Here is an 18,593-nt window from a genome sequence, read left to right on the forward strand (position 1 = left end):
GAAGCCCCTAATCTGATAAGTTTTAAAGGCACTAAGGAGCCTGTTTCCAGTGGTGAAAGGACACTGCTAGTTCATGGCATGATGTGGCAAAAGGGTTGCACAAATTATCACCTTTGGATACCTGCAATTGAGTACCTATAGAAGGTAAGGCTCAGGGTGCCTAAGTATGAGCTCCTCTAGAACATTTCTGTCAAAATAAGGGGTATAGTGGAGTTGGTTGGTTACTCCTAATTGCCCGGGAGAAAGTGGCCAATGGAAAAGATGAACCCAGGGATTTAAATTCCTTGCTCAAGTTCTGCATCAGTGACCTGAAAGCTTCTATATCTGCCCTCAAAGAAACCATATTCCTGTAGGTGTACAGCTGTAGCTGTAGGGTTTCTGAAAACCAAAGCAAGAGTCTCCTCCTGCAAGTGGCTAAACTACAATTCAAATTGAATTCCCAACGACCCCTGTTAAAGTTTGGTCCCTAATTGGGAAGGAATGGGTTCCTACAAATAGGAGGGGAATATATGGGTAATGATAAAGATGGGGAATCTGAACCTCCTAAATAAAACTGAACCATCTTTGCCAGTAGAAGCATCCCTTCCACTTCTGCCTGAGGAAGTGTGATAATTCATTTTGTGTGTCAACTTGACTGGGCCATATGCTTTCCAGGTAGTTGATCAAACATTAAATGTTTCTGTGAGGGTGTTTTTTTGGATGAGGTTAACATTTTAAATGGTAGATTGAGTAAAGCAGACTGCCCTCCATAATGTAGGTGGGCCTCATCCAGTCAGGTGACGGCCTGAATAAAATAAAAGACTGACCATTCCCCGAGTATTCTCCTGTCTGACAGCCTCCAAACTGGGATATTACCGCTTTGTGGTTCTATAGCATCCTTCTGGCCTTCAGACTCATACTGGGATATTGGCTGTTTCTCGTTCTACAGCAGTTTCTGGAATTTGGACTTGAGCTGGGAGGAACAATGGCTCTGCAGACTTAGGATTTTCCAGCCTCCAATATCAGATGAGCCAATTCCTTATAATAAAGCTTTAAATAGATATCCTATTGGTTCTGTTTCTCAAGAATACTTTGCCTAATATAGGAAGATGGCCCCTCTTTACCTGAAGAAGCTGGAATGGGTCTCTACTGAGTTACTTGCCTGCAAGGCGCTCCTGACCCTCCTCAGGACCTAATTTCCAACATTCCTTTTTGTTTCTAGATCTATAACTAGACAAGTTGCAGAAGTTCTCAAAAGATGAGGTACTAGTTGCGATTCATGAAGAGGTGTGATACACACCAAAAACAACTGAATGATTTTTCATTTCATACAGACAGAAATCTAGAGGGTGTGTGTAAGAATGGATATTAAGGCTGTGTGATCAAGGTGGGAGGATCATAAAGTTGAATCATGCTGTATTTATTGATACAGGCTCACTAACCAGAGGTTCTGGATTCACTGTTTCAGCTGAAGCAGTTAGGAAGGGCTATAACAAGTTGGTTGGTTGGTCAATTGGCTGGACCCAAAAGGTGGCCTACATTAAATGAAGTTGAAATGCCATGTTATACTGTAGATGAAGGTATCTGAAGGCTTAAGGAGATTGCAATGTTAGAGTATATCTATCCTGTAAGACCTGCTCTCCAACCCTGGAAAGACACAACTTTCGCAACAGCTGTGAAAAATAAATTTTGGGGGGAGCCACAGCATCCTTGAAAAGTTCTCTTCTCTTTAGGTCAAAGCTCTCTTCTCTTTAGGTCAAAAATTACAGAGGAAACTCTGCCACTGAACTAGGATTGCTAAATGCAGTGGAGATAATGGGATCCTGAGATGTCAGAGGCTAAATGGTGGCATTTAATTGCTAAAAACAAGGTGTGATGGTTACCATTATAAACAGTGGAGTCAAACTGGTAACCAGACTAGTTTGACTTGCAGAGACTTGGGGGTTGGCTGGTTATCAAGAGGTCCCTAGAATAGGAAAAGATGGCCAGCCTTTTAAATTCTTACTTGATCTGTATAAGCAGAGTATTTCTAGCTTACTGAACAGATGTCTGAATTGAATTAAGAAAACAGAGTCAATTTCTTCTATAAATTCTAGATTTGAGCCAGTTAACAGACTCAGACCCTCAGACACTTTTACACTGCCAAAAACATATACTGTTAATCCTTCTATGTCTTCCCCCAAAAGGACCTTTACCAGAAAAGTAATTCTGAGTAATGTACTTTAGCCTAGCCAAGCTGACATCCCACAAAGCCATCACAGTCCCTTGTCAAGTTGGAACTCATATATATCTTACACCATCTCCTTAAACCATACTGCCTAACATGACACAGTTATCCTACATACAACTGAGGATACAAAGACCTTGGGTGATGTTTCTCTTCTCCTTTGTAATTTAAGTACTAAGATTAATGATCACAATACATCTTGTGATATTGATATAAAGGTAGCTATTTTTAAGATGCTTTAGATGATAGGATAAAACTGGAAGAAAAAATATTTGGTTAATACTTATACAAACATACTCATATCACAGTCCGTTAATCACTATAGACATGTATCTCACAGGAAAAATGAATGACCTAGTACACTGCTTGAAATTCTGCCCATGGGGAGGATTTCCCTTCACCATCATCCTTCAGGGATGTCCAAAGGAAAGCTATAGAGTATCAGAAGTCCACTTTTGAGTGGTAGCTGAAAATCACACAGAGCTCTTTGTAAATCAGGCCTAACAGTTCTGTTCCTTGGTCAACTGGTCTTAGGTGTGAAGACATAGGTATGGGCTGAGAGAGTGAAGGTGATGTAGCAAAATAGAGTCCGTGGACATTTGGGCTACTTCCTCAAGCAACTTACTTGTGCCTTCAGGGCCTCCTCAAGCCTAATCTCATAAACACCACTTCCATTTGATAACAGACTGCTGCTGCGCACACCCAACGTTATGGCTTGGTGGATCAGACAGCACCAAGTTCATGATGGGTAAATCAGGTATCATGGTAACTTAGTGGGTCCTGGCCAAATGTTCAGTCTCTACTAGGCCTCATAGCGGGCAAGCTGTTTCTCAAAAGAATAGTTATCCACAGAGGATGGTGTGGCTTTGCTCTAAAATCGTAAGGGTCTCTAGGAGATGGGTCAAAAAGGATCTTGCTGTGATTTATGCCATAGAGTGTTCTGCCTATGTTTTCCTCTAAGAGTTTTATAGTGTCTGGACTTACATTTAGGTTTTTAATCCATTTTGAGGGTCCGTGCTGTGATTTACCTATTAAGGCTTGCTAAAGGCTTCAAACAGCAATCCCATCTACCTCTGACAATTCAAGGACCATTGGATGTGTAGGATCATATGGCCCAAGTGACCCGGCAATTTGTATGGCAGAGTGGACCTGCTGAAGGGCCTTCTCTTGTTCTGGTCCCACTCAATACAGGCAGCTTTTTGAGTCATTTGGTAAATGGGTCAGAGTAGCACACCCAAACAAGGCATATGTTACCTCCAAAATTCAAAGAGGAACTGTAAACATCATTCTTCTCTTTTAGTGGTAGGAGGGTCAGATACAACACCTTATCTACCTTGGAAGGGATATCTTAACATGGTATAGACCAATGGATTCCTAGAAATTTCACTGAGAAGGGATACCTCTGAATTTTTGTAAGAGAAGTCCCTAAATTAGGAATTGGACTTCTTAAGAAGGTGTCGTGGAAAGGATATAGCTTCAAGAACTAGGCCTATCCGGGTTTGACTCCTGGCTGTATCACTTGGTAGCTGTGTGACTTGAGAATGCTCCTCCAGACTACGATTTCTTTTTCTTTTCCTTTTCCTTTCCTTTTCCCTTCCCTTCCTTTCCTTCCTTTTCTTTCTTTTCTTTTTTTAGGTAAGAAATGGATTTATTTAGAGAGAAACACACTCCACAGACAGAGGGTGGGCCATCTCAGAAGGTGAGAGCGCCCAGACTACGATTTCTTTTTTAAAGGGTATTCTATTTATTTAAGGGTATTATATTTATTTGTATTTAGTTTGTAGATACAGATCTATAAACTGATATGTATTACTGACCTAATAAATATATTTTGGGAATCCTCTTTGTTTCTCTGAGAAATCGTATTAATAATACTATTTACTTCATGTATAATTATAATCAATTTTTAGGTAATTTAGGAATGAATGAAGGCATATTTGCTAGAGCTTATAAGCCAGGAGTTGCTTGGGAAATAGCTGCAATTTATTTTACAGTTCTTAAAATATGGCTCCCCCATATGTTTTGTTCATTTTTCCTGACATGTACTTTAAGAAGGCAATATTTTCCCTTATACCATATCATCTTTACTTTGAGTAATAAATTAGTGATTATAAATATCCATTTTTATTTCTGTAAGGTAATACTGAGCTTTGCCAAAAATGCTGCTTCACCAAGATAACAGTTATGTCATTAGACTGCAAGCATAATATATATATTTTTTATTATAATGAGCAAAAGTTGATCTCTGTGTTTCTAAAATGTATTTAGTTTTCTGCTTTCTGGATTTGATGATGTCTAATGTACACTATTTTCTTTCACAGATATAATTTTAAACACAATAAGGGCAATGTTAGAATAAAAAGCTGTATCATTCTTCCATATTTATTAGAACATCACATACTGTCAATTAAATGTTTTTATTCAAATATAGTCAGTAATTATGACAAATTTGGACCTTTCATAGACTGAACTGTTCAAGCCTGATCAATCTCAATTTGTTTGGATGGTGGTAGTATTTTTAGTGCCATGAGAGGTTTACCTACCTTATGTTAAAATATGCTTATTGCATTATCAGATATATGACATCACAGCACAGGAATGTTGAATTAGTAGTTCATAATAAAGACGCAGACATAGAGAATGGACTTGAGGACACGGGGAGGGGGAAGGGTAAGCTGGGATGAAGTGAGAGAGTGGCACGGACATATATACACTACCAAATGTAAAACAGATAGCTAATGGGAAGCAGCCCCATAGCACAGGGAGAGCAGCTCGGTGCTTTATGACCACCTAGAGGGGTGGGATAGGGCGGGTGGGAGGGAGATGCAAGAGGGAGGAGATATGGAGATATATGTATACATATAGCTGATTGATTCACTTTTGTTATACAGCAGCAACTAACACAACATTGTAAAGCAATTATACTCCAAAAAGATGTTAAAAAAAAAACCCAAAAAAACAAAACAAAAAACTTTTTGTTCTAGGTTACACAAAGACCACCTAAGTGACTGAAATAAATAAGCTTACTTCTCTCTGCTTTAGGTTTCTCACTTTTAACATTGGAATACCTACCCAAATTCTTTCTTGTACTGGGATCATTCAGATCTTTTTAAAAAAAAAAATCAATAAGGGAAAACTAATTCCAGGGATTACTGTAATAATAAATAAAAATAAATATCAGGTTTTCTTTCTATAAACCCAAAAGCCTATTTCTAACAATTCTTTATTCCAGACACTAAATTAGTTAATGACAATGAAAAAATTTAAAAGCCACTCTTTATTGCACATTTACAGTATATTTGACAATGTCCAAGTTAAAAGAATCACTAAATTAACTACATTTTGGACATGCATTGTTCTTTTAGGCTACTGAGTGTCTGTCAGTAAATTTTTAATTTCCTCAGGTGAATAATCCTGCAATTGGAAAAGTGTTAATATATTTTTCTAAGTATCTACTGGTGGGAATTAATCTCAGCTTTGTTTTTTTGCTTTTTTGTGTTTAATATTCTGTTCTTGTAATAGTTTAAAATGTTGCACTAACGCTATTATTAGGCCTCTAAAAAAAAGGACAGTCAGCTGTCTTGGTAACAGAAAGGGACATAAGGACATACATAGAGATAATTGGAAACCAAAACTGAATATACCCTGCTAGATTAGTTCCCAGAGGATATGGTTTATCTTTAATGTATATAACTTGCCTGAGGATAAGTGATGATTGACTAAATATATTATCATTAATGATAATATCTACTCAGATTATCATTTAATTTTACATTTTTTACTATTTTTAAGTGGAGGGAAAACCTCAGTCTTTAAAATCAAGATAAATGTAAAAGTGACATTGTAAAATTAGAGCCACAAATCCCGAACCAAGAAGAACTATGAAATTAACAGTGTGTTGTTGCTAAGTGCTAGACAGATTAGCTCTTGAATAAAGTTGAGTTTGTTACATGAAAAACATTCATAAATAAGTCCATTCTCAGATTTTCTATAAACACCAACAATTTATATAATGCAACATTATAAAAACTTCAAAGCACATTTAAAAAAATGTTTAAGTAATTGTTATCTACATCATTTGTAATTGTTCAACCATAGTAAGGTATGAATATTCCTAAAATGGAAAGAAAAAATAGCAAAGAAAGCAGAAAACAATGAATCCAATGACCCAGTTCACTGAATAAATATAGATGATCACCATATCCATGTCAAACCACCATCCACGGCTATCATCCTCAAAGTGCAAATAATCCATCCTATGTGCACCATGTGGAAACTGCCTTCTTGTAACTGGAGCTGCACGTCTGTGGAAACCTAGAAGATACATGAACATATTATTTAAAGCTCATTAAATTCAGTTTAAGTTCTCAGAAAGGAAGCTGCGTTATGAACAGAAGTATCACGACCAGAGCATATCTTGATTTCATTGAGTGATATACTGTATTCCTGACAGTTTTTTTTTTATTTTAATGATAAGCAACTATCAGAAGTCTTTTTTTTTTTTTTCTCAGTTAAGGGTTTTAAGGGGGGACAGTAAAATTAGCAAAGAGCATGGAATATGGAGTCAGGAAACGATCCTTTTTTTAAAAACTGGAGTATAGTTGATTTACAATATTAGTTTCAAGTATATAACATAACAATATTTTTATAGATTATACTCCATTTAAAGTTATTATAAAATATTGGCTATATTTCCTGTGCTATACAATATATCCTTGTAGCTTGTTTATTTTAATACATAGTAGTTTGTACCTCTTAATCCCCTACCTCTTCTTGCCCCTCCTCCCTTGCCTCTCCCCACTGGGAACCTCTAGTTTGTTCTCTATATCTGTGAGTTTGTTTCTGTTATGATATATTCATTCACTTTATTTTTTAGATTCCACATATAAATGATAATATACAGTATTTGTATTTCTCTGTCTCACTCATTTCACTAAGCATAATATCCTCCAGGTCCATCCATGTTGTTGCAAGTGGCAAAATTTCATGCTTTTATTTATGGCTGAGTAATACTGCATTCTGTGTGTGTGTGTGTGTGTGTGTGTGTATGTATCACATCTTTATCCATTCATCTGTTGATGGACGCTTACATTGATTCCATATCCTGGCTATTGTAAACAATGTTGCTATGAACATTGGGGTGCATATATCTTTTTGAATTACTGTTTTTGTTTTCTTTGGATATATACTCAGGAATGGAATTGCTGGACCATATGGTAGTTCTATTTTTAGTTTTTTGAGGAACCTTCATACTGTTTTCCATTGTGGCTGCACCAATTTACATTGCTACCAACAATGTACTAGGGTACCCTTTTCTCCAAATTTGTTATTTGTGGTGTTTTTGATGGTAGCCATTCTACAAGTGTAAGGTGATACTCATTTGCATTTCTCTGATGATTAGTGATGTTGGGCATCTTTTCCTGTTCCTGTTGGTCATCTATAGGTATTCTTTGGAAAAATGACTGTTCAGGTCATTTGCCCATTTTTTAATTTTTTTTTTTTTTTTTTTTTTTTGTGGTACACGGGCCTCTCACCGTTGTGGCCTCTCCTGTTGCGTAGCACAGGCTCCGGATGTGCAGGCTCAGTGGCCATGGCTCACGGGCCCAGCCGCTCCACGGCATGTGGGATCTTCCCGGACCGGGGCACAAACCCACGTCCCCTGCATCGGCAGGCGGACTCTCAACCACTGCGCCTCCAGGGAAGCCCTTAATTCGTTTTTTTTTTGATACTGAGTTGTATAAGTTCTTTATGTATTTTGGATATGAACTCCTTATTGGTCATATCATTTGCAAATATTTTAGGAGACTATTTTTGATCTGTCATTTACTTGGGGCAAGGTAATTTATCTCCTTGGGTCTCATATTTCTCATCTATACCATCTGATGACTTAATTCAAAAATTTGTGAGGCTCATTTTTTGATATTGAGCCACATGAGCTGTTGGTAAGTTTTGGAGATCAATCCCTTGTCAGTTGCATGATTTGCAAATATTTTCTCTCATTCTGTGGGTTGTCTTTTCATTTTGTTTATGGTTTCCTTTGATGGGCAAAAGCTTTTGAGTTTAATTAGGTCCCATTTGTTTATTTTTGTTGATTTCCATTACTCTAGGAGATGGATAGAAAAAGACATTGCTGCGATTTATGTCAGAGTGTTCTGCCTATGTTTTCCTCTAAGAGTTTCATAGTATCTGGTCTTACATTTAGGTCTTAAAATCAAAATGGATTAATTTTGTGTATGGTGTTAAAGAATGTTCTAATTTCATTTTTTTTTTACATGTAGCTGTCCAGTTTTCCCAGCACCATTTATTGAAGAGACTGTCTTTTCTCCATTGTATGGTCTTGCCTCCTTTGTCGTAGATTAATTGACCACAGGTGTGTGGGTTTATTTTTGGGATTTCTATCCTGTTCCATTGATCTATATTTCTATTTTTGTGCCAGTACCATACTGGTTTTTTGTTTTTAAAATTTATTTATTTTTTATTTTTATTATTTTTGGCTGCATTGGGTCTTTGTTGCTGTGCACAGGCTTTCTCTGGTTGCAGCGAGTGGGGGCTACTCTTCGTTGCAGTGTGCGGGCTTCTCATTGTAGTGCCGTCTCTTGTTGCGGAGCTTGGGCTCTAGGCACGTGGGCTTCAGTAATTGTGACACGCGGGCTCAGTAGTTGTGGCATGCGAGCTCTAGAGTGCAGGCTCATTAGTTGTGGCGCATGGGCTTAGTTGCTCCGTGGCATGTAGGATCTTCCCGGGCCAGGGCTCGAACCCATGTCCCCTGCATTGGCAGGTGGATTCTTAACCACTGCACCACCAGGGAAGCCCCTACCATACTCTTTTGCTGACTGTAACTTTGTAGTGTAGTCTGAAGTCAGAGAGCCTGATTCCTCCAGCTCTGTTCTTCTTTCTCAAGATTGCTTTGGCTATTCGAGGTCTTTTGTGTTTCCATACAAATTTTAAGAACAACCTAATCAAAAAATGGGCAGAAGACCTAAATAGACATTTCTCCAAAGAAGACATACAGATGGCCAAGAGGCACATGATCAAGAGGTACAAGATGTTCAACATCGCTAATTAGTAGAGAAATTCAAGTCAAAACTACAGTGAGATATCACCTCATAAAAGTCAGAATGGCCATCATCAAAAAGTCTACAAGCAATAAATGTTGGAGAGGGTGTGGAGAAAAGGGAACCCTATGCACTGTTGGTGGGAATGAATTGGTAGAGACACTGTGGAGAACAGTATGGAGGTTCCTTAAGAAAGTAAAAATAGAGCTACCATATATCTTGCAATCCCACTTCTGGGCATATATCTAGAGAAAAACATGGTTCAAAAGGATACATTCAGCCCAATGTTCATTGGAGCACTAATTACCATAGCCAAGGCATGGAATAAACCTAAATGTCCATTTACAGGTGACTGGATAAAGAACATGTAGTACATATATACAATGGAATATTACTCAGCCATTAAAGAAAATGAAATATTGCCATTTGCAGCAACATGGGCTGACTTGGAGATTATCATACTAAGTGAAGTAAGTCAGACATAGAAAGACAAATATCATATGATATTGTTTACATGCTGAATCTAAAAAAAAATGATACAAATGAACTTATTTACAAAACAGAAACAAAGTCACAGACTTAGAGAAGGAACTTATGGTTACCATGGGGGAAGGTAGGGGGGAGGGATAGATTGGGAGTTTGGGATTGACATGTACACACTGCTATATTTAAAACAGATAACCAACAAGGACCTGCTGTATAGCACAGGCAACTCTGCTCAATATCTGTAATAACCTAAATGGGAAAAGAATTAGAAAAAGAATACATACATGTATATGTATAACTGAATCACTTTACTGTACACCTGAAAGTAACACAACATTTTAATCAACTCTACTCCAATATAAAATTAAAAAATAGCAAATGAAAAAAAATTGTGAGGTTCAAATGTAAATTATTTTCCCATGAGAGCATTTTCTAAATTAAAACTTCACGTTTTATTTTTACAACCCTCACAATTAATGTTTGTTAATTCTGATCACCAACTTAACCTTCTATCTTATACCTTGAGAATTTCACTAAGTCATTTGTGCAAAATTCTATAGGAAAAATGTCTTATGTTTTAACATCGAATAAACTGGACAGACAAAATGATACTCCTTTGAAGAAATTGAGCTTTAATTCTTATGTTTCCAAGCATGGACCTACTTAAGGAGATTATATAAAAAGTAAATACTGAAAGTAAGCAATAGTCCATTTATGACTAAATGAATATGACATTTCTGAGAAATATTACATCTCATTGTGAAATGCTGTTCTTTTTATTTTGTGATACTTATATGCTAATTATTTACAGTTTGGTATACTCAGTGGCAACCTGTTTTTGTTGGCTGACCAACACTGAATTTTGTTTTTAGAGACCTTCAAAATTATATATTTTTTAAGATGAATAACGTGATTATTAACCTTTGCTTTGTAGTTATCTACTGCCTACTAATGTATTTCTGTGCTTATTAGTGTTGGTGAGTGGGGACAATACAATTAACTGAGCAGAAAAGATATATTCTAGTACTTGCTAGTAACTCTGGTGGTAAAGGCTCCGTGAGGCTCAAGCTTGAAGCAGATTCTGGTTCATCTATTTTAATAACTCGTTATGTAACAATAACGAAAGTAATGTTAAATATTATGCTCTAGATCAGGCTGCTTATTTTGACAGAAAGGCTGCATTCACCTGAGTATTAGTATGGTTAAAGTAAAATTTCTTTGATCAAGAATAATCCTAAATTATTGTTTACATATGTTTTATTTTCTATTTTAAAATAGAAAATGTATATCTTTAAGGTGTAAAGCAGGATGATTTGATATATAATATAGTGAAATGATTACTATAGTCAAGCTAATTAATATATCCATCTCCTCACATAATTATCTTTTTGTTGTTGTGACAGTACCTGCTGTCTACTTTATTAGCAAATGTCCAGTGTCTTTTATCAGATTTATGGTTCGTATATATTTTCTCAAAATCCATAGGTTGCCTTTTGATTTTATTTGTTTCCTTTGCCATGCTGAAGCGTTTTAGTTTGATGTAGTCCACTTGTTTATTTTTCCTTTTATTGCCTGAGCTTTTGTGGTCACATCCAAAACAAAACAAAACAAAACAAAACACCCAAACAAATTGCCAAGGCCATTGTCAAGGAGCTTATCCTGTATGTTTTCTTGTAAAGTTTTATGGTTTCAAATCTTACATTTAACTCTTTAATCTATTTTGAGTAGATTTTCGTGTATGGTGTAACACAGAGGTCCAGTTTCACTCTTTTGCATACAGCAATCCAGTTTTCCCAGTACCATTTATTGAAGAGAGTATCCTTTCCCCATTGTGTATTCCTGGCACCCTTATTGAAAAGTAGTTGATTGTGTATGTGTGGGTTTACTTCTGGGCTTTCCATGGTGTTCCACTGGTTTATGAGTCTGTTTTTATGCCAATACCACACCATTCTGATTACTATAGCTTTGCAATATAATTTGAAATCAGGAAGTGATACCTCCCACTCTGTTCTTTCTCAAGGTTGCTCTATTTGGAATCTTTTGTGGTTCCATACCAATTTTAGAATTGTTTTTTCTGTTTCTGTGAAAACTGCTGTTGGTATTTTGATAGGAATTGTGTTGAATCTTTATTTTGCTTTGAGTAGTACAGACATCTTAACAATATTCTTTTTTAAATTTTATTTTTTTATTGAACTATAGTTGCCATACAGTTATATAATTATAAGTTACAGGTGTACAATGTAGTGATTTACAGTTTTTAAAGTTTATACTCCATTTATAGTTGTTAAAAGATATTGGCCATATTCTCCAAGTTGTACAATATATCCTTGTACCTTATTTTATACCTAATGGTTTGTACCTCCTACTTCCCTACCCCTACATTAATTCTTTTAATCAATGAACATGGAATAGCTTTTCATTTAGTTGTGTCATCTTCAATTTCTTTCATTGATATTTTATAGTTTTCAGTGTTTATTTGTAAATTACATTTACTTATGTAGGTTAAAAACATGAAATTAAGAAGGATGAGATCAATGTTAAGTGATATTTTAGAATAAATTTTATAGACATATTTCAAGTAGGTTTTTAATAATTTCTAATGTTTTTGGCTGACTTTCTATCATATTTTATTTTTTAAAATAATTTTTATAGCTTACAAAAAGCTTATACTAGAATGATGTGTCAGCTCTTCTATTTTTTTGTTTGCCTTATCAGTATTATCATCAATCTGATTTCTTTACAGGATTCTGTTTAAGTTTCTGTGCACCTTGTGCTGGTAGTTTAGCTAAAACTAGATAATATCTAAAATCCATTTAACTGGTCATATTAAACTTCAAAACATTGCAACATCTGCAAAACTAACCAACTAATGAAGTCAGCTATTCATATTGTCAAACTTACAGTTTTCCTCGGCTAACATTACATACCATCATAACATGTAAGTAAGGATGCCAATGTCAGTCCTCACTAAGTATTAGTAAAGTTTAACTTTTCTTCTGTTTCAATAATCATAACAGAAATTTTAATGTTATTTTCCCACATTCCAAGGGATTGTCTCGCACCAGCCTGTAGGCATTCTATTTTGGAGAGCATATTTAGGGGATTTCAATCCTAACAGCTATTTATGACTATCTAACTACTGTTCTCTAAACTGTACACAGTATCTTAAAAGGAAAGGGGACTTTCTGTTTGTGTAGGAGAGAGGGGAAGTGGGAAGAGTTTTTCTCACATTCAAAAATTATTCTAATACATAAACACAAATGTTCCCAAAGAAGTTTATATACCTTTTCAAAAACCTTTCACAAATATAGGCTGGAAAACAGGTAACATTGTTACTGGAAATTGTTACCATTACTACTATATTTTAAAATATGTGATTTTTCTGTCCAAAAGGAATATTTAGAGGCCTTAGATCTTCAGATTCAAAACTTTCAGTTGTTTGGGTCAAAGAATAACTGTATTAATGGCATAGCTGTAGAAAACAGTAGAACTGAGAGTAGACAAGGCACAAAAGATGTAGAATTATGAGTATGGTGATCAAACATGCTGGTTTCCCCAGGGCAGTCTCAGTTACTCTTATGTCTTGGTATAATTACTAATAGTGCCCCTTTCACTCTGGAAGTGTCCTCATTAATGGTAATTTCCTTTACTGGTGGAATGAGGGAAAAAGAAGGCAGTGCAGGGAGACACCGAACTACAAAATTTCTAGCTCTGAACATCAGAAGGTGATGCTGACCCAGACGGCTTATGCAATGGTGTTTTTATAGGTAAGGTGGATAATGATCATTACTTGGTTAATTTCTTAAAAAAATTTTTTTTAAGTGGGGAAGGAGTGAATAGGTGTTTGTAATAATTTTGGAATTTCCAAAGCTGTAAATTGAATGAGAGGATTGGAATTTCTAAATCAAAATCAGACTAAAAGAAAATGACCTCACTGACAGTTACTTAGTAAATATTATATTGATTATGAAATTAGAAAAATTGCCAGAATACTAATCACAGAGATTAACTGCAGATTCCACTGTAAAATGATGGCAATGAAAGTACCTAATTCATTGGGCTAATATAAGGATTAGATTAATTAATACATATAAAGCACATTCCTGGCTGATAGTAAAGTTTCAATAAATGTTAGATTCTTATATTTTTATTACTATCGTTACTGCTACTTCGAATATGAGGAAGAATCTGCTTTTCTTGTCAGTTCTTGTTCTTCATATTATGTCTACCTTTTCTGAATAAATCAATATGCTTACCATTGTTTGTTCAAACAAATGCTGAGAAACTGTTTTCTTCAAGTATGAGTTGATTTCTCTAAAGCAGTTAACTTTAAATAGACTGTCAGAACATCAGATACTGAAAATATGGAATTGATTAAAAATTTAGGAAGAGTATATGTACTATCTCTTAGAGGCTGAGGATTTAAAGATATTTTAAGACATGGTTCCTGTCTTAAGAAACTCATAGTCTAGAATAATTTCTCAATCTTTTTTTTTTTTTCATTATCACTCCTGTAAGGAGAAAAAAAATGTTAAATTTAAATATATCTCAAATTAAATATTCTAATCAGTAAATCAAATTAAACCAAATTTCTCCTGAATGAGAGAAATTAAAAATAAGGAATAAAATTTGTTCAGGTAGGGTTGAGCTCTTGAGGGCCTCAAACAACTGTAATATCTAAGATTTTTTTGGTGCCCCAAGAACCAGGTTTTGCCCCCATTTAAAGTGCATGGCCTAGGAGACAGTACACTTAAAACCATTGTAATAAGTCAATGTATATATTTTAATATATACAACCACTTCATTCCAAAAAGTGATTTGGATTGGAGTTAATGGAGTGAGAAGCTTCTGTACCAGGAATTCACTTTTTCACAGACTTACGCACAACTTATTATTAGTGATAACCTGATAATAATTAGTTTGTAATCAACACATGGTTTAAAGAATAGCCAATATTACTAGTAGATTTTAATTATGCTATTTTAAAGTAAAGGACACAATAAAGACACATACTCTTTTTTTGCCATAAACTATTAGGAAAAAAAGTGTAGTGCAGTGAAAATCATACTCCTCAAGGAATCAGAAGATTTGGATTCTTGTGCCAATATTAAACATACTTATTATTTGCTCAAGTCAAAATAGTTTCTCTATATCAAGATGTTCATATGGTTTTCTTCTTTAATCTGTTAATGTGATGAATTCAAATAGATTTTTTAAAATGTTGAATAATTTTTAAAAAATCTGTTAAAGTGATGAATTAAAGTGATAGATTTTCCAATGTTTTATCATTCCTTCATACCCAGGATAAATTCTGTGTGTTCATGATAATCGTTTTTTACACATTGATGAATTCAACTTTATATATTTTATGTGGCATTTTTATGCCTATGTTTGTAAGGAAGATTGGTCTATAATTTTGTTTTATGTGATTTTTGCCTGGTTTGTATATCATGATTTTATTGTCTTCATAAAACATGTTGGCAGTTAGGTGACAATTCTCTGTGGATCTCTGTGTGTCTGCATATCTTGCAAGCAAGAGGCACTGACTGCCTTTGTTCTGACATTGGCAATCTTGTGCTCTCTTTTTATTCTCTGAAATGGTTTGCATAAAACTAGAATTCTTGATGGCTTGACTAAATCTAACCTATAAAACCACTTGGGCCTGTAGTCGTTTCAGGTGTGGGTGTAGGTTTTTAAACACCAATCAATTACTTTAATAGTTGTTGGTATATTAATGTTTTCTAGTTATTCTTGAGTCCTTTTTGGTAATTTTTATATAGCATTATCCGTTCTATTCAAGTTTTTAAACAAATTGGACTAAAATTTTCATGGCTGTGGTACATTTAGGGCTTTACACAAATATTCTGTTCTCCTGGGTACCTGGTTTGTTTGCACTTCCCTGCCCCTCAGGCATGGCCACCAGACTTGACAAACGAAAACGACTGTCCAAAGAAAATGCTGTGTGTTGCTTCTGGGTAGAGCATTTATCAGTTTGACATGCTGCAGCTGTCTCTTTTCCTCCTCCACAACCAGCAGTGTACCAGATAGAGGCTGCTCTGTCATCCTCGGTCCTAAAGCTTAGGATGATGTGGAGCAGAACACCTAGAAGTTAAGGGAAAAACTAATTCTGACTGAAAATAATGAAGTGACTTTTAAAACTATTAAAGAAAAGGATGATAATCACAAAAGTTGAAACTGACTTGTTTCCCCACATGAAAAAAAAAAGAAGATAAAGCTCTTGGAGAAATTCATTGTGTGAAATCAAAGAGTGAGAAAGAACTGTGAAGAAAATCTCCAAGTCACTATCATATTTAGGAAGAATATAAAGAAGAACCAGCATTCCAGAATCTCATACAGGTACTTCTGCCTCTTCATAAATTCTATTTTGTAAAAACAATTTTACCTCATAAGGATTTCTCTCATATTCTAGAAAACAAGGCATGACCTTTTCTCCCCAGAATATGGTTCAAATTTATATTCACCATCAAAGACCATAAAGTAGGCTCTATATTTTGAAGATTCTTTCAGAGACAGAAAGACTGTCAACAATTATCTCATTCATTTTTGTAATTTTAGCAACTTGCACAGTGCTTATAGTGGGTACTAAGTGTGTTTATTGAATGGATGGATGAATGTATGTATATAAGGATAGACTTCAGAGAGTAGAATGAATATATTAGCATATTTTTGAAAATGTCCCAAATCAAGCTTCTCAACTATATTTTCAGAATATATTGAATATTATTATGAATATATTTGAGGTACATTTTGTAGTTCTTATGAAAAAAAACTTTAGAGGTTAACTCAGAGAGCCCTGAAATCAGTATAAAAAGGGGATATGTCCTATTCTTCGTGTGTGATGGGACAGACAAAAGGTTAAAGCAGGTCTTTTATTGCTCTATATCTTCATGTTACATAAGAATTCTGCTGTGTCAAAATTTGATTGATATAAATAAGCCTTAGTAGAGGTGGAGTGATATTTTTAGTCACAAGCAGGTATAGAGTTATTCTGTTAATAGACATGAAAAGTTAATGCAAAATAGATTTAAAGTTTTATCTTTATCTTCTATATCTTTAGGATTGCAGGGTCAAATATATTTATTAATCCTACAAAATTAACTTTTTATATTGAATAAACTAACATATATTGCAGGTTGCAACATATTCTATAACACCTACTGACATTTCAATATCGTTTTTTAAGTTATTGGGCTAAATTATATAATTCTTAAATGTTTTGTTTCTGTAACCAGGTAAGAAGTGAGAACCATGTGTGTGTGTTGTTTTTTTTAATTAGTTTATTTATTTGGTTGCGCCGGGTCTTAGTTGTGGCAGGTGGGCTCCTTAGTTGCAGCTCGTGGGCTCCTTAGTTGCAGCTCACCAGCTCCTTAGTTGCAGCAGGTGGACTCCTTAGTTATGGCTTGCCAGCTCCTTAGTTGAGGCATATGAACTCTTAGTTGCGGCATGCATGTAGGATCTAATTCCTTGTCCAGGGATCGAACCCGGGCCCCCTGCATTGGGAGCACAGAGTCTTAACCACTGCACCACCAGGGAAGTCCCAGAACCATGTGTTTTTTTTTTTAAAGTATTTTTTTGTGATAGAACACAAATAACATGAAATTTGGCATTTTTACTACACAGTTCAGTGGCATTAATTACATTCACAAAGTTAAGCAACCACTGCCACTATTTATTTCCAAAAAAATTTTTCATTACCACAAAGAGATACTCTGTAGACATTAAGCAATAATTCCCCAATTCCCAGCTCTCCTTTGCTCCTGGCAACCTCTAACCTACTTTCTGTCTCTATGAATTTGCCTGTTCTAAGATATCTCATAGAAGTGGGATCATGCAGTATTCATCCTTTTTTGTTTGGCTTATTTCACTTAACATAGTGTTTTCAAGGTTCACTGATACTGCAAGATGTATCAAAACTTCATTCGTTTTTATGGCTGAATAATATTCCATTGTATGTATATACCATATTTTTAAAATTCATTAATTTGTTCCTAGATAATTGGGTTGTTTCCATCTGTTGGCTATAGTGAATAATGCTGCATTGAACACTGGCATACAAGTATCTGTTTAAGTCCTCGTTTTCAATTCCTTTGGGTATATACACAAGAGAATTGTTATGTCACAATGGTGATTCTATGTTTAGCATTTTGAGAAAACTCCAGACTTTTTTTTTTTCCAGTGCAATATATCATTTTGCATCCCTGCTAGCAATGCACAAGGGTTCCAATTTCTCCACATCCTTGCCAACATTTATTTTGTGTTTTTAAAAATTATAGTCATTATAGTAGGTGTGAATCTCATTGTGGTTTTGATTTGCATTAATTCTCCTAATAACTAATGACGTTGTGTATCTTTTCATGTGTTTATTGGCTATTTGTATATATTCTTTGGAAGAATGTCTATTGAAGTCCATTGCCCATTTTTTAACTGGGTTGTTTGCCTTCTTGAGTTCTTTATATATTCTGGGTATTAAACCATTATCAGATATAATTTGCAAACATTTTCTCCCATTATGTGGGTTGTATTTTTACCTTCTTGATAATTTCCTTTTGATGCACAAAGTTTTTAATTTTGATGAAATTCAATTTATTTATTTGCTTACGCTTTTGGTGTCATAGCTAAGAATCTGTTTGGTCACGAAGATTTACCCCTATATTTTCTTTTAAGAGTTTTATGTTTTATACTTAAGCCACTGATCCATTCTGAGTTAATTTTTGTACAAAGTATGATGTAGGGGGTCCAATTTTATTCTTGTGCATGTGGAAATCCAGTTGTCCTAGCATTATCTGTTGAAGAGACTATTCTTCCCCCCATTGAATGGCCTTAGC

At 35.1% G+C, this 18,593-nt stretch overlaps 1 protein-coding gene across 4 annotated transcripts in view; it reads right to left on the reverse strand.

The window, feature by feature from the left end:
* Positions 1–5,465: 5,465 nt before the first annotated feature.
* The window catches only part of RNF180 (ring finger protein 180), a 281,709-nt gene continuing 268,581 nt past the window's right edge, over positions 5,466–18,593 (reverse strand). For 3 of the 4 annotated variants that reach the window (XM_049707919.1, XM_049707920.1, XM_049707918.1), the window contains 2 exons: positions 15,628–15,849; positions 5,466–6,520 (listed from right to left, as the gene is read on the reverse strand). In XM_049707919.1, coding sequence (XP_049563876.1) covers positions 6,321–6,520; positions 15,628–15,849 — 422 coding nt within the window. In that variant the 3' untranslated portion in view covers positions 5,466–6,320. The remainder of the gene's footprint in view (positions 6,521–15,627; positions 15,850–18,593) is intronic. The other variant, XM_004270740.4, reaches the window with a different exon arrangement.

This window comes from Orcinus orca, chromosome 3 (assembly GCF_937001465.1).
Source record: "Orcinus orca chromosome 3, mOrcOrc1.1, whole genome shotgun sequence".
Taxonomy (NCBI): Eukaryota; Metazoa; Chordata; class Mammalia; order Artiodactyla; family Delphinidae; genus Orcinus; species Orcinus orca.